A 19,865-nucleotide genomic window follows, 5' to 3' on the forward strand; every position below is an offset into this window, starting at 1 on the left:
TACTTTCCAATAATTTTTTTGTTTTTAATATCAATTGACGTTTTAAAAAATACAGAGGTGTTTGACACAGAATAGCACCATTGTGTAGGACACACACAGTCCCTGCGCCCGGCACCTGCAGGGGCCTCTTGCCTGGGCTGGGGGGTAGTCACTCAGGGGGCGTTTGACTCACTCCAGTTAGTTTCCTGTCTCTGCCTTGACCCAAAGGTCTTACAGGAAGACAATAAATAAATAGAACACCGAGATTTGATTTTGCAGTCTGCCCAGTTCAGGTCTCTTAGAGAGGGGAGCAAAGTCCAAACTGTGAGAGGGTGGGATGAATGGGCGTCAGGTCAGGTCAGCCATTCAGTGCAGAGTCCTAGAGTGACTGGGATTGGAAAGTACTTGGGTCCTTTGGGTTTGCAATGGATTGTGTTGGTTCTGGGTTCGGGTTTTTACAAGAAGCAGACAGGCCCTATGTCCACACCGAATTCCTGCTCGGGCCCTCCTATGTCCATGGGTGCAATGTCAATGATGGGCAGACGGGAGGTCTTCTGTGACCGGTACTCGATCATAGTCTTGCCCCACTTACCGGTGTGTTTCTAGGGGAGAGCAAGAGGAGAGTCAGTGGATGCCTTGTGATCAGGAAAGCCAAGCATCACAGAACACCAAGCGCAGAACACCCTGGGGGGCTCTAGTTCTCTTTTGGATTGACCTCCACCTCGACTCCAGACTCTAGTTCTCAGCAGCAGGGCCTCCCCCGCCCCTCACCCTTCTCCTTCCCATCCCCTACCTGAGCACCCCACCTGCAAGGGCAGAGGCCCCCACACTATGCATGACTGTTCCTACAAGTCACTGGACACACTGAGCCGAGGGAGGGGAGGAGACAGAACCGACAAGCTCCCCTCTCCCAGCTGTCGCTGGTGTGTCGTCCCTGCACAGCTCCTTACACGTGTGCCCCTTTAGGACCATGACCCCGCTGTGGGCCAGCCCTCAGCCTGCTCCAGCCTGAGCCCTGGGCCCCAGGAAGGTCTCTCTCTCTCTCTTTGGTGGCCCAGCCCGCCGAACTCACCGTGCAGCCATCCTTCAGAACGGTATATGTGAACCTGCTGTTGCCCTCAGCCCGGATCTCCACGTCGTTGGAGCCCTGGATGAGCAGAGCCTTCTTGAGGTTGCCAGCAGCTTCGTCCAGGTAGGCAATGCTGTTCTTGCAGTGGTAGGTGATGTTCTGAGAGCCCTCGGTGGACAGCAGGCGCAGGAAGGTCATCTGGACGTTGGCGGTGTTGGGAGCCAGGTTGTCATCTCCATAGCTGAACTGTGAGGATGCAGAGCAGCGGCATGAGGCCCGGGGATGGGGGCTGCCAGTGGACGGGGGAGGAGCAGCTGATGGTGGTTGGGGAGGGGTCACTGGGAAGACATTTTTGCTTCCAGGAAGTGGATGGAGCAGGCCTCCGAGGACCTCTTCCTCCACCTCCACCTCTAAATGAGGGGGAAAAAATCCTATCTCTCCTCCTTCCTTCCTCTTAAGTCCCCTCCCTCACCCAGAACTGGTGGGAATGTGAGCAAGGTGCTGAAAACTCCCCAGAAGAAAGCAGAGGGAGGTTCTGAGGCACCGCCCATGGCCTAGAGCAAGCGGGGGACTCACGTGGAAGCCACCGTTGATGGTTTCTCCAAACCAGATGTGTTTCTTGTCCTTGCTCTTGCTGCTCCACCAGTTCTTCTTGGGGACGCTGGCCGGGTTGGGGTAGACGCAGGTCTCGCCAGTCTCCATGTTGCAGAAAACCTTCATGGCATCCAGGGTGCAGCCCTGGTTGGGGTCGATCCAGTAGTCTCCTGCAGCGGGGAGGCAACACCCCATCGGGGCTCAGACAGGCACAGACCCACGCCCCCGAGAGGGCCAGGCCTGCCTGGAGTGACTGACAGGCCTATAGGGACACCCAGCGGGAGAGGAGCAGGGTGTGAGGGCCACATGCAGCCAAAGGGAGGGGAGAAGGAGGGAGCGGGCGAGGGGAACATCCAGGCTAAACAGGGGTGCGAGCAGAAGAGCAGGCTTAGGGCCAGCCTGTGGATGGAACTTGACCCTGACGTCACTTCCGCCGTGTGGTCACGGCAGGACAGGGCCAAGGCTGCAGTTTCTCTGCTGTGAGATGTGGGGTGCAGGGGGACACCCATGCTAGACCCTTCCAGGTCGGACTCTGCTCCTGTGTTCTGAGCGGGGCTGGGCCCAGGGTGCTGACTGCCTGCTCTCTGTGGTGGGGGTCCTCACCGCTCTTCCACTCAGGGTGGCAGAGTTTCAGGTCTCGGCAGGTGCGAGCTGGGTTCTTGCGGGAGCCCTCGGGGCTGCGGAGGCTCTCGATCTGGTTGTTGAGGGACTTGAGTGTGGCGTCCACCTCGGCATCATGCTGTCTCAGGTTGCCGGCTGCCTCGTCGGCCCGCATGTACTGCAGAGGATCGGGGCCTTTCTCTCTCTGGCCAAGGCCAGCAAAGGCGGACATGTCGATGCCAGGGCCGGGGGGGCCAGGAGGGCCAGGGGGTCCAGGGTTTCCAGGAGGACCCTGCAGCAGGAAACAGAGAAATCAGCCAGGAATGACAGGGATGCCGCCCTTCCTGTGTCCATCCGCACCTTCTAGAATGTACCATCAATAGAATGTCTTTTTCCCAGTCCCATGAGGTTGGGAATGTGGGTGTACGTGCAATGGGACAGGACCAAGAAAACCACAGAATGCGCCTTATTCTTTCATTAGCTCCTCTCTTCGGTTTCCCGTGGACCCTCTGAACCTCTGGGGGCTCCCAGATAAAGGGTGCTGTCACATTAGCTGCAGGCGGACACCCCGAAAGAAGCCCCTAGCGTCAGAAAGCTCCAGCCTCCCGGTGCTGGAAAGGCCCCACGCAGCGGGCCGGGGTCTGCACACTCACAGCAGGGCCAGTCTCGCCGGAACGTCCACGGGGCCCAGGAGGTCCAATGGGGCCAGGGATTCCGTTAGCACCATCTTTGCCAGAGGGACCGACGGGACCAGGAGGACCCTGCAGGCCAGGAGAGAGGCAGGCGGTGAGGAAAGAGCCTCAGCAAAGGGAAGGCTGGGGAGGAGCTGGTGTTGGGGAGGGGCCCTCCTAGCACTAGCCATGCTGTTTCCGATTTTCCTCACTTCTCAGTCACGGAACCCCACGCTGGCCCGTGTGTGGCCAAGAACCAGCAGGGTGGCCTCACAGCTTTCCTACCCTTCTACAAGCCTCTCTGTAAACCCTTGTTCCCAGGGGGGCCATTTGACAGCCGAGAGCCACTCGTATATTCATCCTGGGGTCTCAGGTTCTTCTCTGGCCACATTCTCACCAAGCTGGTCCCACCTCCACTGCCCAGTGAGGCCCCCTGAGGCCAAGGCTTCCCCGGGAGCAGCCACACTCCCCTCCTCCTCAGACACCTGCCCAGAGCCCCGGCCCCACCCCTAGGGAGGGCTCACTCCCTCTCACTCACTCTGGGGCCAGAAGGACCTGCAGGACCGGAAGCACCCTGGTCTCCAGAAGGACCCTGTGCGGAAGGAAGAGGCCAAGGTCAGAGGTCAGCACAGACAGGCCCCAGGCTGGGAGGCCTTCGAGAATAGGTATATACATTGGGAGCTGGCTGGGACATGTATCTGCTCCCCGACCCCCAGCCCCATGGCCCTTCCACGTGCTCCTCCCTCCAACCTGGAGGCGGTCCAGGCCTGGACATTTCTTGGGATCATCCCAAGTCGCTTCAGCAGCCTGGGAAACTCAAGGGGTCCCTGCAGAGAGGGAGGCCCTGGGGAGCCAAGCACAGATAGCAGCACTCACAGGGGGGCCGGGCAGACCCTGCAGACCAGTGAAGCCACGGTGTCCCTTCAGTCCCCTCTCGCCAGCCTCTCCAGTTTCTCCTTTGTCACCTCGGGGGCCTTGAGGGCCCTGGGAACGAGACACACAGACACAGGTTGGGTCAGCTCAGCCCAGAGCAAGAGCCCTCTGCCGGCTTCACCTGAGCCAAGGAGCCCCAGGTCCCTGCGGACACCCCCCCCCAACCCCCGAGCCTGCCCGTCAGGACCCAGCACAGGGCACTCAGATACTCACTGGCATTCCCCGGGCTCCAGCAGGTCCTGCAGGTCCCATGGGACCTTGTGCGCCCTGTGGGGTAAGTGGCGGGCAGCGTCAGAGAGCAGTCGAGGCAGGGATGGCCCACTGCTGCGTCTGCCCACAGGCTGGGCACCGAGGCAGCTGCTTCACAACCCAGACCCAGGGTTGTTCCCAGGGCCTGGGGCAGGGGAGGGCGGGAGGTGGAGAGGAGCTCCCTGCCCACCCGGCCACCCTCCTGCACCATGGCTTTTACTGAATCAAGGTACTCACAGCTTCTCCTCGGTCTCCCTGCTTGCCAATTGGGCCAGCGGGGCCAGGAGAGCCAGGGGGCCCGGGGCTCCAGGAGCACCCACGGCACCGGTCTCTCCACGGTCACCCTGTCAGGAGAGAGGTCCCAGGCTCAGAGAGGAATTTCCAGAGGAGGCAAGGAGGGATGTGGCTCTGACCCTGACCCTGCCAGGCCGATGAAGTGTCCTTCCCACCCCACCGCACGAGACACTCACTTTGACTCCAGCTGCGCCATCTCTGCCAGGGGGGCCGTCAGCACCGGGGCTTCCCTGTGCAAAGGGGAGCAGACGCCATCAGAGCTGCCCCCACCCCTGTCCAGCCAAGGCTTTCCCAGCTAGCTTCTTCCTGCCGCCCTTCCGTGCACCCAGCTCTTAGTCTCCCTGGCCTTCTCTCTCCCATCACGACCCTCCCATCGCATCTGGGCACTTGGGCTTGGCCTGCCCTGTCACCCGCCTCCTCCAGGGCTCCCCTGTCCCCACAGTGAGACCCACTGCTCACCTCACGTCCAGGCTCACCAGCAGGACCAGTCAGGCCAGGAGGACCCACAGGGCCAGGGGGACCTCGGTCTCCAGATGCTCCAGGGGCTCCCTGCTTGCCAGGCTCACCCTGGGGGCAGCGACAAGGAGGGTGAGTGTGCGCTCCAAGGTCCCTCTCAGCCCTTCCGGGAAGACGGCTGACCGTGGGTCAGTTCCAAGGGTGCGGAGCAGGTGGCTGGGCTACCGAGGACAGCCAGTGAAGACCCTCCACCTGAGCCAGGCTGGGCCGGCTAGCCAGGAGGAAGGGGCGTCCCCACTTACCGAGGGGCCGGGGAGGCCGGGGAATCCTCGCTCACCACGCTGTCCAGGCAGACCAACGATGCCCCTCTGACCAGCCAGACCCTGAGGACCTGGAGGACCATCGGGACCCTGAGCGGGGAGAGGAAGGAGGTGAGAACTTGAGAAGTGACACGCAGCCGCCGCCCGTCTGTGCTGCGGCCAGCTGCCCACTGTGGGGGTCAGGTCAGTGCTTCTCCTGCCCTGCAGGGCACCTTCTGCAGCACCCCTGCTCCCGGCAGCCCCACAGCCCTGTTCCCCCCAACTCTAGGCTCTGGGAGCCCATGCCCTTTGCACCCCTTCCTCAGGGACCTTGGCCCTGGGGTGGGACTTACAGAAGGACCATCATCTCCAGGCTCTCCCTTCTCGCCAGGGGGTCCAGCAGGACCTTGGAGGCCAGGGTCACCAGCTCGGCCAGGGGGCCCACTGTCGCCTCGAGCACCTTTAGGACCATCTTTTCCAGAAGGACCAGGAGGACCAGGGGGTCCAGGGTTGCCCTAGGAGAAGCAAAACACAGGAAGTGAGAATTTCTCTCACCCTTCCCCGTCCCTCCAGGCTGCCACAACCCTCTGGGGGCTTCCTCCACAGTAAGGGCAGCTTGGCCCCCTTGGTCCGCCTCTTTCATCTTCGCTTCGCGTGAGCTCTGGACAGCCAGCCTGGCTTCCCCAGCCGCTGCACATTCTCCCTGTTCCGACTCTCCTGCGTCCTTCCCTGTGGCCTCTCTCCCGCCACCCATCCTCAAGGAACTGCTCCAATCTCGATCCCCCCAGCCCTAAGCCTCTGTGCCCACCGCCCTGCACTTGACAGCGTTGGTGAGCCCGCTGACTTATCGTCTCTCCTCCCTCTGCTGTGAGCTCCCCAAGGGCAAGATGCAGACCATCTCATAAAGCACAGTGTGTTCAAGAAATGCGTGTCCACGGTGAAGCAGAGCCAGAAGCCCATGGCCAGCAAAAGGGCACAGCCCCTGCTTCCAGCTGTCCACGTGGAGAACAGGTCTCCACGGTCAGTTAACTGCTCCTCCCAGGTGTGGGCCTGGGCACAAGATGTGCATGGGGTTGGGCCAGACTCTGTGACCCCTGCCTGTGCCTCCTGCTAGGGGTAAGGTAGAAACCAGCCGGGGTGGCACTCACATTGGAGCCTGGGGGTCCGACGCGGCCAGCTGCTCCGGGGAATCCGGTGGCTCCCTATGTGAGGAGAGGGGAGACTCAGCACTTTGGACCCTCAGGAGGCCCCAGAATCAAAGGTGGGGGGGTGGTCTCACAGGCTGGAGTGGAAAAGTGCAAGGGGCTGCAGAGCAGCCAGGGGATTTAGAGAGGGAGACAGGGCCCCTGGGGTGTGGCCACTGCCTCTTGCTGCCTCTGCAGGGGAGGATTGGACTGGGGCATTCAGACTTTAGGGGCGTCCTCTCTCCCACATGGCTATGGGATGGGTGGGGGCAAAAGTGGGTGAGAAGGAAGGAGGTGGGGTGCAGCCTCTGTGAGGCCAGGATGGGTGTGAGAGAAGCTACCACGCTCCTCCTGCCTCACTCACCGGGGGCCCTTGAGCACCTCGGGCTCCTTTAGGACCGGTCACACCAGTAGGACCCTGAGGAGGAAGAGGGAGACAGTGAGGCCCAGTCGTCCTGACCACAGACTCCTGAGAGCCGGGACCACAAAGATGGAGCTTTGTCAGCATGAACATCCCAGCCTGGGAAGCTATCACAGGCGGGCCTGCTACCCCGACCAATAGAAGACTCATGTTCCAGTAGACCTTGGGAGGAGAAGCCCATTAGGCGTCCTCAGAGCCCAACCAGGGTCTCCCAGGAGGCTGGCTGCTCTGTCCTGAGCCACAAGCGGTACCTGCGTTCCCTCCCCCAGCCCCCACCACGCACCCACACCCGTGACAACAAAAGCCAGGGTAGCGTAGCTCCTTGAACCTTCATCCCTGAGTACAAACTCCTCCTTCCTGCAGCCTCCCCAGGCCGCCCCGCCGCCCTTGGCCTGCCCAGGCCCCTCCCCCTGCGCCCAGCCTCCCTGTCCTGTGGGGTCAGCTCCCAGGGGAGCTCAGTTTTACCCACCTGAGGCCCAGGAGCTCCAGAGGGGCCCTGAGGACCGGGGGCACCAGCGTCACCTTTCTGGCCGGCTTCTCCTTGTTCACCTTTGGCACCAGGCTGGCCATCAGCACCCTGGCTCGGGAAGGAGGAAGCCAGTGAGTGGGGGGAACAGCTCCTCCCAAAGGGCCGGAGACTGTGTGTGTGTGTGTCCACCCCGGGTCTGAGCGCCTGCTCTGAGGTTGGGACTGTCACACTGGTGTGGAGGGAAAGGAGACATTCCCCTCCTCTTTAAGCCCTGTCCCTCCCTCCTCTCCTCCCTCCCCCGCAAGCTGACCAGAGTAGAAGGTGTGGCAGGGAGGTGGACAGAGATACTCACAGGGGGACCGGCGAATCCAGCAGGTCCAGGGGGGCCTGTCTCTCCACGTTCACCCTGTGAGGAAAGGGGCGCGGAGGCTCAGCTGCCTGCCCGTTCAGCTCCTCCTGGGGGCCCAGAGCCCACCCTGGCCCAGCCTACTGCACAGTAACCCCCGAGAAAAGGGGTCAGGGAGCTCCATCCTAAACAAACCAAGCCAGGCCAGAAGGCCTCCTGTGGCCAGAGGGTCTGGGGACCTGAAGGCCCTCCACCATGATCACATCATGGACAGGGGTGCGTCCCTTCTCCCTTTCATTTCTCATCTCTCCTCCCATCCCCAGGCCCGAACTGCAGGGAGGGAGCCACACCCCTGCAGGGCCAGGCTCCGGGCAGATACTCACCGGGGCACCTCGAGCACCAGCAGTTCCAGCAGGACCAGGGGGTCCAACTTCTCCCTAAGGTTGGGGAGGGGGGTGGGGACAAAAGCCAGAGATGAGGGGTGTGGGTTCAGAGGGGGCCCCTCCAGAGCAAAGTGCACCCAGGAAGCAGCCCTGACGGCAGGTGGGGGCTCCGGTCTCCCCAGCGACCCAAAGCCTGTTTTCTCATTGCTTCAGCCACACCTGCATCCTCCTCAGGGCATCGAGAAAGACACCCGTGCCCCACCCCTCTGCTTCCCTCAATGGCGCGCACCGCCAGGACTCTGCTGCTAAGAAGGCCCCCACCCTCACTCCTTACAGCAGTTGGAGAGGAGGAGGGTGACAGCTGTTGATGGAGGGGAGGAGAGAGAGCAGTCTTTGGTAGGAGGTGAGAAGGAGATCTGATGGGGGCAGAGTGAAGAAAGGGGTCCATGACTCACCTTCTCACCGTTGGCTCCGGCTGGGCCAGGGGGGCCAATGGGGCCAGTCAGACCCTGGGAAGAGAAGGCCGAGTGAGGGGCCGGGAGAGGCAGCCAGGGACGCGGTGCCCAGCAGGGAGCCTGGGGCGCCCACATCCAGGGGCCCTTGGTGTATCCTTCCATGGCCCCCAGAACGCCCTCTCACCCCAGGGTCCCAGTGTTGACAGGGAAGTCCCTGCAGATGCCCAACCCACACAACTGAACATGGGGCCAGGGACCACGCTCACACACGGCCCCTCTGTCCCTGAGTGCATGGGATCCCTGCATCCGTCCCCATCCCAACCCCAGGGAGCCTGCCACCAGCATCCACTTACTCGTCCACCGTCCTTCCCGGGGGCGCCCTCGGGGCCTTTCTCACCAACATCACCCTGTGGAATACAGAAAACGGGCCACCTCAGGGAGGCACTCCAAGATCCGCTTTGCCAGCACAGTGTCCTCCCTGAATGGGCTCCAGGCGGGGCTCAGAGCCTGGCCAAGAGGGGTTTGCTGTGGTCTCAGGGTGGGTGACGAGCAGTAAGAGAAGTGAGATGGAGGGATGTGTCAGCGGATGATGTCACTAAAGGTCAAACAGAGAGCCATAGAGGAGCCTCCAAGTTCTTCAAGGGGGTGACTGGGTACTGTGGGGAGCAGGAGGGAGTTGCGGGGAGGCCTGCTCAGCCCGGTACTCACCCTGTCTCCCTTGGGTCCGGCGATACCAGCTGCTCCCCTCTCACCGGGCATGCCCTGCAGACCTGGAGGGCCCTGAGCCCCAGGGGGGCCAGCTGGGCCAGCTGCGCCCTGTTGGGGAGAGGCCTCTGTGATGGGCAGCTCCTCCTCTGGGCGCCCCAAGCCCCCTTTCCTCCCCTTCTTCCTCTGCCTAGACCCCTTTGGGTCTCACCCTCCATCCCTCCCGCCTTCCACCTTCATCCCCCAAGCCCTGTCCCCTTCCACCCAGAGGACCACACCCATCTCACTTACTTTGGGACCATCAGTGCCAGGAGTGCCGGGGAGACCGCGGGCCCCCTGGAGGCCCTGGGAACCGGGGGAGCCACGTTCTCCTGGGAAACCTCGTTCACCCTGGAGTGGAGACACCACGGAACAGTCAGGCAGAGGCCGGAAGAGGACAGAGAGCCAGGGAGAAGCAGGGAGATAGGAGCGGAGCTGGCTTGGGGGGCACGGTGGTGGGGCAGGACCTGGGGCTGCGGTTCTGCTGGGACAGGCAGGCAGAACCGCTCAGAGAAGCCACTTGGGAATGGCCAACAGGACACTCACCCTGGGACCCACGAGGCCGGGAGCTCCAGCTTCACCAGGAACACCCTGAAGATCAAAGAAGAATGTAAGAGAGCAAGGTTTTTTCTGCCCCGGAGCGGAGCTCAGACTGTGGCGAGCTGGGCTGCGGGACCCAGACACTCTCTGCCTCACTGAGCTCCTTGTTCCCCCTCCCGCCCTTGCCTCCTGGGCATCAGAATAGACCTTCCCACCTAAACACGCTGCAGATTCACAGGACCCCATACTCACCTGGTCACCTGGTTTTCCACCTTCACCTGGGGGGCCGGGAGGGCCAGGAAGTCCCTAGAAGCCAAGGTGACTTAGTTAGGAAAGGAGTTAGGTTGCTGCCCTACCCTCTGGGGAGGCCAGCACAGGGCAAAAGCTGGGGTGCAGGAAGACCCATCCCCTGGCCCCCACTGAGGGGGCGCTGCTGCCACCCCAGAGCCCTGGACAGAGAATAAATAGGAAGCTGGTCCAGCCGCCTACCTGGAACCCAGATGGCCCAGGAGCACCCTGCTCGCCTCGTTCACCAGCTGGTCCCTGCAGAGGAAGACAATGGTGAGCTGAGCCAGCTTCTGGAGAGCCTGGATGCCACATCCAGGGTTAGAGGGGCCAGGGGGCACCCACGGCAGGCAACACCACCCTCACTGCCCACTGTTCTCCCACCAGTGAGTGACCCGCACCCCAGACCACCAGGCGGGGTCCACACTGCCTCTGCTCAGGCTGGGTCGGGGTGCTGGATCAGCCCAGATCCACATCTGTCAGCTCCATCACCCCCCACCCACCTCCGCCGCCCCAAGCCCCTGCCCACAGGCTACCTGGAGAGGCTGGGCGGGTACTTACAGCGGGTCCAGGGGGGCCTGCAGCACCTGTCTCACCATCTTTGCCAGGAAGACCCTAGTGGGGAGAGAGAGGGGCGCTATCATGATACACTCCTCCAGTTCTGCAGACCCCAGCACCGGGCGGGTGCACTACGTGGCCCAGAGTTTCCAGCCAATCCTCTGCCTGAACTCCATTTCTCCACCCTCCCTTCCCACCCACCTCTTTTCCCTCAGTCCTCAGCATAAGAGCCTTCTCCACCTCCCTGGATGCTGTCAGCCACCAAAGTCTCCTGGGGTGGACTCCCACAGGGCCCAGAGCAGCACAGGCTCAGCCATGGGCATCATGCTGCAACCAGGGGTCCCAGGAGCATGCCACAGGGATGCTCCCTCCCCACAGGGAGCAACAAACACCCAGGGGTGGGCAGTGGGGAGGCACTTACTCTCAGACCAGGAGCACCAGGCAGTCCTTTCTCACCAGCTTTGCCAGGCTCACCCTGGAAGAAAGAGGGCAGGGCCATGAGGTGGAGGGCTTTGGTGGGAGTAGGGGTATGGCCGGGGGGGAGATCGGGGCGTGGGGCCACTGCCTGATGGACAGCAAAGGCTAAAGTCGAGGATCAGCGCCTCTCTTATGCTCAGAGGTGTGAGCTGATAGCGCTGACCCGGGGATTGGTGTCATGGCTGAGATGTTCTGAGGGCTCTAAAGAGCCCTGGGATTCCCCTGATCACAGGCACTCCTTGGGGTGTGGAGGTCCAAGCCACCCAGAACACCATGGATCTCGCTCATCACAGCCCTTGGGTTAACTCTGGGAACCAGCCCTTTCCCCAGGGGCAGGGAGGTAGCGGCACCATGTGGAAGGAAACGGAAGGACAGGTGATTACTTACATTGGCACCTTTGGGGCCAGGGAAACCCATGACACCAGGCTGCCCACGAGCCCCCTGAGGACCTGGGGGTCCAGGGCGACCGTCTTCACCAGGGGCTCCCTGAAAGAGAGAACACCATTCTCAGCACATGAACACGAGACCACATTTGTCCATCTACTGAGCGCAGGCTCAGGGCAGGTCACCGGCCAGACAAACAGCATGTAGGATTGACCAAGGTCACAACCGGCAGCCCACATCACACACGGGACTCATCAGTGACAAGGCACTGCTTAGCTTAGAAGTTTTGTTCCGGAAAGCGCACATCAGGCTTTGTCTTCCCCAAAAGAAGGCCCGAATGCACAAGAGGTGGCATTTTTAGAACTTGCAGCCACTGCATAGGCCACACCTGGCCACAGGCCTACCATCCCATCCATTCCCCTCCCCAATTCTCAAAATTCACAGGCTGCCCCCACCCTGTCTCTCTTCCTACCTGCCTCCCCAGGAGTACCCGCCAACCTCTCCCAGTGACCCCAGAAGATGGACTTACGGAAGGACCAACTTTGCCTTGAGGACCAGCATCACCAGGGCGACCAGTGAGACCCTTTGTTTAGGAGAGAGAAGGGGATGGGTGTCAGCACAGGGTTGGAGGGACCAGGTCGGGTAGGGCGTGAGGAGTCTTCTCAGAGTTGGAAGCTAAAAACAGAAGCATCCCTGCTACCTACCCGGGCTCCAGGAAGGCCAGGCTCTCCGGGACGGCCAGGGTCACCGTTGGCGCCTTTGGGACCAGCGAGGCCACTGGGTCCTCGCTCTCCAGGGGCTCCCTATACAAGAGGAGGCAGCGGGTCAGCAGAAAGCCATTTTACTGGTGATGGGTGGGCCCAGTCCCTGTTCCCCTGCTCACCTTGGGACCTGCCAGACCATCCTGACCTGGGAAACCACGGTTTCCAGGAGCGCCCTAGGAAGAAGTAGAGGGGAGAGGCAATGAGTTAAAGAGGCCCTTGACCCAATTGTGGCTGCAGAGAGCCTAGTCAGGATCCAGGTGTCCATCCCACCAACCCTCCTACCGCAGTCTCTGCAGAGCAGAAGCTATGTGCATGCATGCCTACTAAGTCACTTCAGTCGTGTCTGACTCTGCAACCCTATGGACTGTAGCCTGCCAGGCTTCTCTGTCCGTGGCGATTCTCCAGGCAAGAATACTGGAGTGGGTTGCCATGCCCTCCTGCAGGGGATCTTCCTGACCCAGGGATCGAACCCATGTCTTTACCACTCGCGCCACCTGGGAAGCTCCAGGCGCAAGATTCTGAGAGATTAACTTCTTGGGCCTGCCCCCACCTTTTGGAAAGGAACTCCCACTGCTTCATGTCACCCAGGAGTGAGGGAACTAAGGAGTGTGGAGGTGGGTGGAGAAAAGGTACATGAGGTCCACAGACTTGGCAAAGACCCAGAGCCACAGGAACTCAACTTGTATCTCCAGGGCACACCCAATGAGCGTGGGGAAAGACTCCTGGCCCACTTACTCTTTCTCCAGGGGGACCGGCGGGCCCAGCACCACCAGGTTCTCCACGGGCACCTCTTTTCCCTTCTTCACCAGCAGGACCAGGGGCTCCTTGGGGACCAGCAGGGCCCTGAGAACCAGCATAGCAGAGAAACAGGGTGAGTCTTTGCCTGCCCCTGGGGCAAGCACAGGCCTGACATGAGGAGGAGGTGGCTATGACTGCTGTTTCAGGGCTGGGGGACCTGGGGAAGTGAGGTCACAAAGGATCAGCTGGGTGAGGAGAAGTGGCAGTCAAGCTGGTCAAGCCGAAGATGACAGCTGAGACTGCATCAGCTTCTCTGTCACATCTCATCTCTGGGTACACCCTCAGAGGGCCCAGGGTAGGGGACACGCCTGCTGCGGAGGTGGGCAGTGGGCCAGGGGTGGCAGCCAGGTACTCACCGGTTCTCCCTTGGGGCCTTGTTCGCCTTTGAAGCCAGCAATACCAGGCTCACCCTTAACAAAGGAGAAAAGCAGGTTCTTACACTCCGTTCTCCCCACGGCCCTAGAAGTCCTCCGCCACCCCACCTTAAAGGCAGCCCACTAGAGGACTCTGTGGGCACAGGAGGTAGGGGTGGCAGGTTTGACTCTGGGGCTGTGGGTGGGACTCAGGGTTCACTGGATCTTACCGTTTGACCTTTTGGGCCCAGAGGACCAGTTGCACCTTGAGGGCCGGGTGGACCACGGGGTCCAGGGAAGCCGGGAGCACCAGCAATGCCAGGGGCACCCTGTCAGCATGAGCAGAGAGAAGGGCATTAGGAGGGGGGCGCGAGGAGGGACTGACCCCACCTGGAGGAGCTGAGTCCGAGGGCGGCACTCACAGCAGATCCCTTGGCTCCAGGGATTCCATCAGTTCCAGGGTTGCCCTGAAAAAGGAGACAGTGTCGTTATAAGATAAGCAGTGAAGAATACATCTCCACCCCACATCGTGCTCCTAGGCCCCTGGTCCGTTCCAGGTGGGACCCTGCGAGACACTTCAAGGGAGGATGGGTGATGGAGGGAGATGTGTCTCTAGAGACTGGTGGGGGGTGGCAGGCATTGAGCCAGAAGGAAGGTGTGATGATTGAGGCGCCAGGGGCCTCAGCAGAGAGTCAAGTGTGCCAAGGCCTCAGACCCCAGACCCTTCAGGCAAAAGACACTCACAGCAGCACCAGCTGGCCCAGGGGACCCAGGAGTACCCGGTTCACCGCGAGGACCCTGGGCGCCTTCGGGACCTCGAGCACCGGTGGGGCCAGCTTCACCCTGGAAAGAGGCAGGGAAGGATGCGGTGAGGACAGGTCAGTGGGACACAGACCCCGTGGGCAACAGTTCAGGACAAGCTGTGCACATTCCAAAAAGGGTTCCCATGCAGGCTACCTGGCTGGGCCCGCTGACCTGATGACTTTCTACCTGCCCTACTCTACTCTCCATCTCCCCTCTCCTTGGTGGCCACCACGAGCAGGCACACAGGTTCATGTTACAGGCTGGGCTTTGTGCTGGTTCCCTAAGCACTCATCAGAAAAGCCTGAGCTGGGCAGCCTGCCAGTCCAGCTTTGTGGGATGATGGACAGATGGCTGAGATGGGTAGGCACCTTTACCTCCCCGTCCCCACCTATTTTGTCTTTTATTGAGGCTCTTGAACATCTCAGCTTGGGGCGCCACTGGGCTTGTATCTGGCTAATGTGAACCAGGCTCTGAGTCAAGCCTGTTTGAAGGAAGCCAGCAAGCCAGGGCAAAAGGCAAGCTGGGGGACCAGCACCCCAACACTACTTTTCCCAAATGGCCTTTGCTTTTACTTTCATTTTTTCCTGAAAGATACAGCTGGCTGTGAGCTGGGCTCTCTGGACGGCGGAGTCCCTGGGGAGGACTGCTGACCTGGAGGGAGGGCACGGCCTCCTCAGGTTTCTTCTCAGAACATTCTTGTTTTACTTTTGTAATTATTATTTTCTAAAGGTCAGGCCCCCTCACCTTCCGCTGTCCCTCTTCACAATGGGTCTCCTTCACCCAGCTCCTGGGGCCTCAGACACTGTCTGGTTGCCATGGAAACCCCCCGAAGGGGAAAAGCAACCTGATGCCAGTGACCACATGGAGGCTCCTTATTCATCTCCTGGCCGCACCAGGAGAGAATTCCCAGGGACGCACGTGTGTTGGAATCCCTCCTGGGCCACAGGGGCCTTTGCCTGAACTGGCTGGCCTCCCACTGGCCTCTATTAATCCTTGGAAGAACTCTATTAACACGGTTTGGGAGAGACAAGCTCTGCCCCCCCAAGATGAAGCAGGGATGAGAGGGAAGGATGGAACCATCTCTGCTCTCACTTCCCTCCAACTCTCTTCCGGATCTAAGTCAGCTGAGCTTTGCCTTTTTTCTTCAGTTTCCTGATCTTCGGTCCCCTCCCAGGTCTCAGGGGTCCCCCCATCTTTTTCTGCCTTGTCCCACTCTGAAGCTGTAACTGTATCTCCAGCTTTTTATCATTCTGTCTTACTTTCCCTTCCAGCTGGTGACTCTGCAAAATGCCTGGCTATTTCCTTGCTTCCACGGAGAGCAGCAGTGGGGCAAGGGGTGGGGCGAGGGGTGGGGGACACTCCTCCAAAGGGAAGGTGGATCATCTGGTGGGGGCAGTCAGCAAGGGTTATGGGGAAAGGGGGGGTCCTGACTCGACAAGCAGGACACGCACCTTGGCACCAGGAGCACCAGGAAAGCCAGGACCGCCAGCAGGACCCACAGGACCCTGGAGGAAGCAAGCAGATGCAGAGGTGAAGGCCCAGTCTGGGCAGACTATCTCTAGCCTCCAAAGCAAGCCACCCCCTCACCTCCCCTGCCTTCCCACCTTTGTACTGATATTGCTCTATACCCACTGTGGCCAAAAGTCCCTGGATGAAAATTGTCCCCACTGCCAGTGTCCCCAAGCCTGGCTTGGGGAAACTGCATTTCTGATGCAGTATATAGTTTCTGACTATATACATGGTGAGAAGCAAGTCGTTCTTTCACCTCCCTCTCTACCCATCCCCAGAAAAACTACCAAAAGTGTAGCTGAGAAAAATGAACCACTGCTTCAAAGCTTGTTACCAACATACCCCCTTAGTAATGAAAAGTTGTTCCTCTTTTTCTGGGAGAATCCAGAACGTGGCCTGGATACTGAGTAAACACTGCCACTTCGCTGGGTGGCTGACTGGGACTCAGGTAGACCTGCTTGGGGTGAAGTGCACTTACCGGAGGCCCTGCAGGGCCTGGCTGACCGTCATTGCCTCGAGCACCCTGTGAGCGAGAAGGAAGCAGCCGTTATGGGAGCCACCCACATGTCCAGTCCCTCTCACGGTGCCCCAGGGCTGAGCAGGAGGCTGGCAGGCGTGCGCTGCAGGGGGAAGCAGCCCCAGGACCCTCCGTGGTGGCTTTGAGAACTGGGCCTGCAGTGGGCTTGCTCTCAACCTCAGAGAACTTGGGTAATTTTCCAGCTACTCCATCATTTCTTAAATTTCCACTTAGACCCCAAATATCCCCAAATTCAAGGCCATGTTATCATTGAAAGACTCAGTGAAAATGAAACAGCCAAGCATCGATTCTGACTCAGTTCTTCCTGCCTGTTGCAGCAGAAAGCTCTTTCAGGACTCGGTTAATCTCCTTGGTCAACTCTTGGATCTGTGTCCCCATCCCCAACCCACAGAACAGCCTGCTTCCATGGAACACAGAGAAGCTGCAGTGCATCTGCTACCAGCCCAGGAAGAAGCTTGGCGATGGGGACAGGGCGCCGGGCACAGCCTGAGGACCGAATTTGTCCTGAGACTTCTTTCACAGACAGCAAGGCTGCCGGCTCTTCCTCTATAGGCCATGCACTTTGAGGGTGAGCACCTCCAGGGTCTCTTTCTCGAGGCCCCTCCGGGTCCCGGGAATCATTAGGCCGGGTGGAGCTGGGCCGGGCACCGGGTCCTGGAAGACCTCAGCTGAGCCCCGCCTGCCTGCCTCTGCCTCTCCTGGGAAGCTGAAGAAGGATGCTTTAGGGGGAGCTCCTGTTTTAAATAAGACTCAAGTCTTTCTCCTGGCTGTGGTCCATTTCTCATGACTGAGACTCTCCCGGTTGGCATTAACCAGGGAAGCAGGAGAAGATTTAACAGAAGAAAATGTCACAGGGAACATAAACCCTCAGCACTGGCCAGAGCCCCTTCTGGGCTGGCTGCTTCGCAAAGCACCCTCCCTCCAAGGGTCAGCCAGAGGAGAGGCCTGGGCTGCTTGTGAGCAAGGGGAGTGTGGTGCTGCCCAAGAGGCCAAAGTTGGACAGGCATCAAGGGCTCCCCCTGCCTGCAGGAAACTGGGGAGTGGGCACCATCTGGCCCACGGTGGGAGGCACGTGACCACAGCCCAGCCCAGCCCCTGGTCAGGCCTGGACACCAGGCCTGCACCGGGAGCTGTGTGACGCTGTCACTCCTCCATGCCAAATCCTATGCACACCCTGCCGGTCTGACTACCGCAGGGACAGGAGTCAGCAAGGAGAAGTAAGAAACGGGGCCAAGGGAGGAGGAAGGAGAACAGGGGTGCAGGGCATCTGTGCCCCTCATGGAGTGTGGCCCCCATGACTCCAAGCCTGGCCAAAAAGGCACAAGCCAGGTCTGGACAATCTGTAGCAATCACGGTGCTTCTTGGCAGGCCCGGGGCTCTCTAATCCCCTCACACAAAGTGACCTGGGGACAAGCCACTTCAACTGCTTTGGCCGACAAATGGGGGTTGAGACTGCATGCTATTTCACTGATCTGCTTCTGAGGGAAATTGCTGCCAAAACAGATACATTATCTGGACAGCAGCACAACGGAGGGAAGCTGATTTACTTTGGCCGGTCCTGCAAGGACCCACGAGGAGGGGCCTCAGAGCCTGGGTGGCTGGGGTGTGAAATCAACAGAGAGCATAATCTTTCTTAAACACAGCTTTCATCGCATCACTCGCCTGAGCAGGCGTCCACAAGGGCTCTCTATTGCTAAGGGATCAGAGCTAAACACCTACACCCTCCACTGCTACAAATCCCCACGCTCTTAACTCCCCCATTAACGCGAGGCCACCAGAGTCCGAGGCTGCAGATCACGGCTTGTCTTAGGCTAGTTAGCCATTCAGTGCCTCAGTTTCTTCTCCTCTAAAAGGGGGAGGACAACAGAATCCGCCTGGCAGGATTCGAGGGAAGGCTGGATAAGACAATGCGTCTGGGTATCAAACAGAGGACGTGCCCGTGAAGCGGTGGCCACTGGTGTATCACAGTGTCACCAACAGTGCAGTAATGTAAAGTATGTGAGTTGACCCTAGACTGATACACTTTTCTAGAGCAGCATCTAAGCGAGCAGAAAGAACTAAAAGGAACACAGTACTATAGCCAACTAAAGTCTGTCCATAAATTCAAACAGGATTGACTGGGGAGTGGGTGAGACTGTCGAGGGATTACCTGAATAATCGAGACTGGTTAAAGAGACTCTTGTCCTCACACGCCAGCTCTCCCATGGCCTCCCCCCACCCCCCAGTCCTCCGACTGTGCAGACCCAGCCTGAGGATCTGTGACGGGCACACTCAGAGTGAATCCTCACAGGAGGATGATACTGTCTACACATCGTGGGGTTGCTTTGAGGGTCAGGTGAAATAACCCTGAATACAAGTGCCTCGTGAACTCCAAAGAGCTGGGCAAATGGTAGCTCTGGGTCTTGTCAGTTACTCACTGCAGCGCCGGCAGGGCCAGTCCGTCCTCTCTCACCAGGCAAGCCGCGGGGACCCTGGAACACACACCAAGAGGCACAAGCATGAGTTGGTTTAAGGACCGCTCGGCCCCATCACTTAACCTGCAGGCCCTTCATGGACACTGGAAGGGAGGGAGCCAGTAGCCCCCAGGAGGCAAAGGTGTGGATGCCCCTGGTCCCGCCTTCCTGATTCAGGACCCTCCTATCACACCAAAGGTTTCTCTGCCGTGGCAGGATACACAGGTGCTCCCATTGTTACCTATTAGGAGCCCTGTTATAGGCACATCTTGTTCCTTGCAATAGACGAACTCCCCCAAATGTTGAAAATAAACAGAATTTGTAAAAATTGAAGCACACCTTCAGTGTGTTACCAGGGTTATTTCAAAGAAATGCTGGTGAGCCCTTGCACAAACCATCCACTTGACACACTTTACTTTTTGCTCATAATCGAATCAATCTACAAAACTGAGTATCTACTTTGCCCAAAGGGAGCGGTGGCATCTACAGTGGCGCCATCTGCTGGGCTTTAGAAGGTGTCTCAAGAGTGTCTGGAGGCCCTCCAGGGGGTGGTGCTCATACTCACCATTGGGCCTGGAGAACCGTTCTCACCTGGGGAACCACTCTCACCCTGGAAAAAAGATGCGGAGGGTCAGCAAGCAGGGCCCCCTCTGCCAGCCCGCAAGACAATTCCCATGGAGGAAGCCAGACGCTCTGGTCATCTCAGCTAGCGCCGACACCTCCAAGCTTTAGTTCCATGAGGGACAATTCCCGGAGCTCTCCAGACCTGCTGCTCATTCATTAAGTTGTAGTGCTGGGTGTTCCTAACCCAAGCTGTTCAGACGTCCTAACTCCACTGAGCTCAGCAGCATCTCCTCATCGTCCGTCCCCCATGCCCACGTGCTGCTTGGTCCTTACCTTCACACCTGGAGCACCAGCTTCTCCCTTAGCACCATCTAGACCTGGGTAACCCTACGGAACAAGAGAAGACTTTCAATCACACTTCTGGGGAAGCCGAAGAGGACGATTCATGTCCGCCCCACCAAGAGTTTTTTCTCCCTTGGTCAATCTTTTTTCTTCCAGCACTCTCCCCCTATGATACTTACTCTGTGACCTTTGACACCAGGAAGGCCTGGGGTTCCTGGGAAACCACGAGCACCCTGCAATCCAAAGCAGAGATGTTCAGAGCACTGAGCAGAACCAGGTAAAGGCGGCCTTGGGCTGATGGGAGAGGCCTTGGAGCCAGGTCCCTGGGTGGCCAGGAAGCAGGGGAAGCC

At 59.5% G+C, this 19,865-nt stretch overlaps 1 protein-coding gene across 1 annotated transcript in view; it reads right to left on the bottom strand.

The window, feature by feature from the left end:
* The window catches only part of COL2A1 (collagen type II alpha 1 chain), a 30,208-nt gene continuing 10,343 nt past the window's right edge, over positions 1–19,865 (bottom strand). The window contains 43 exon segments of the mRNA XM_027542687.1: positions 1–581; positions 1,052–1,294; positions 1,625–1,812; positions 2,246–2,534; positions 2,896–3,003; positions 3,452–3,505; positions 3,790–3,897; positions 4,060–4,113; positions 4,333–4,400; positions 4,403–4,439; positions 4,566–4,619; positions 4,849–4,956; positions 5,148–5,255; positions 5,498–5,659; positions 6,293–6,346; positions 6,693–6,746; positions 7,219–7,326; positions 7,571–7,624; positions 7,948–8,001; positions 8,403–8,456; positions 8,756–8,809; positions 9,111–9,218; positions 9,399–9,497; positions 9,693–9,737; positions 9,939–9,992; positions 10,176–10,229; positions 10,533–10,586; positions 10,951–11,004; positions 11,394–11,492; positions 11,920–11,973; positions 12,095–12,193; positions 12,274–12,327; positions 12,890–12,997; positions 13,309–13,362; positions 13,536–13,634; positions 13,728–13,772; positions 14,050–14,148; positions 15,561–15,614; positions 16,097–16,141; positions 18,574–18,627; positions 19,175–19,219; positions 19,507–19,560; positions 19,695–19,748. Coding sequence (XP_027398488.1) covers positions 435–581; positions 1,052–1,294; positions 1,625–1,812; positions 2,246–2,534; positions 2,896–3,003; positions 3,452–3,505; positions 3,790–3,897; positions 4,060–4,113; positions 4,333–4,400; positions 4,403–4,439; positions 4,566–4,619; positions 4,849–4,956; positions 5,148–5,255; positions 5,498–5,659; positions 6,293–6,346; positions 6,693–6,746; positions 7,219–7,326; positions 7,571–7,624; positions 7,948–8,001; positions 8,403–8,456; positions 8,756–8,809; positions 9,111–9,218; positions 9,399–9,497; positions 9,693–9,737; positions 9,939–9,992; positions 10,176–10,229; positions 10,533–10,586; positions 10,951–11,004; positions 11,394–11,492; positions 11,920–11,973; positions 12,095–12,193; positions 12,274–12,327; positions 12,890–12,997; positions 13,309–13,362; positions 13,536–13,634; positions 13,728–13,772; positions 14,050–14,148; positions 15,561–15,614; positions 16,097–16,141; positions 18,574–18,627; positions 19,175–19,219; positions 19,507–19,560; positions 19,695–19,748 — 3,645 coding nt within the window. The 3' untranslated portion in view covers positions 1–434.

The sequence above is a fragment of the Bos indicus x Bos taurus genome, chromosome 5 (genome assembly GCF_003369695.1).
Source record: "Bos indicus x Bos taurus breed Angus x Brahman F1 hybrid chromosome 5, Bos_hybrid_MaternalHap_v2.0, whole genome shotgun sequence".
NCBI lineage: Eukaryota > Metazoa > Chordata > Mammalia > Artiodactyla > Bovidae > Bos > Bos indicus x Bos taurus.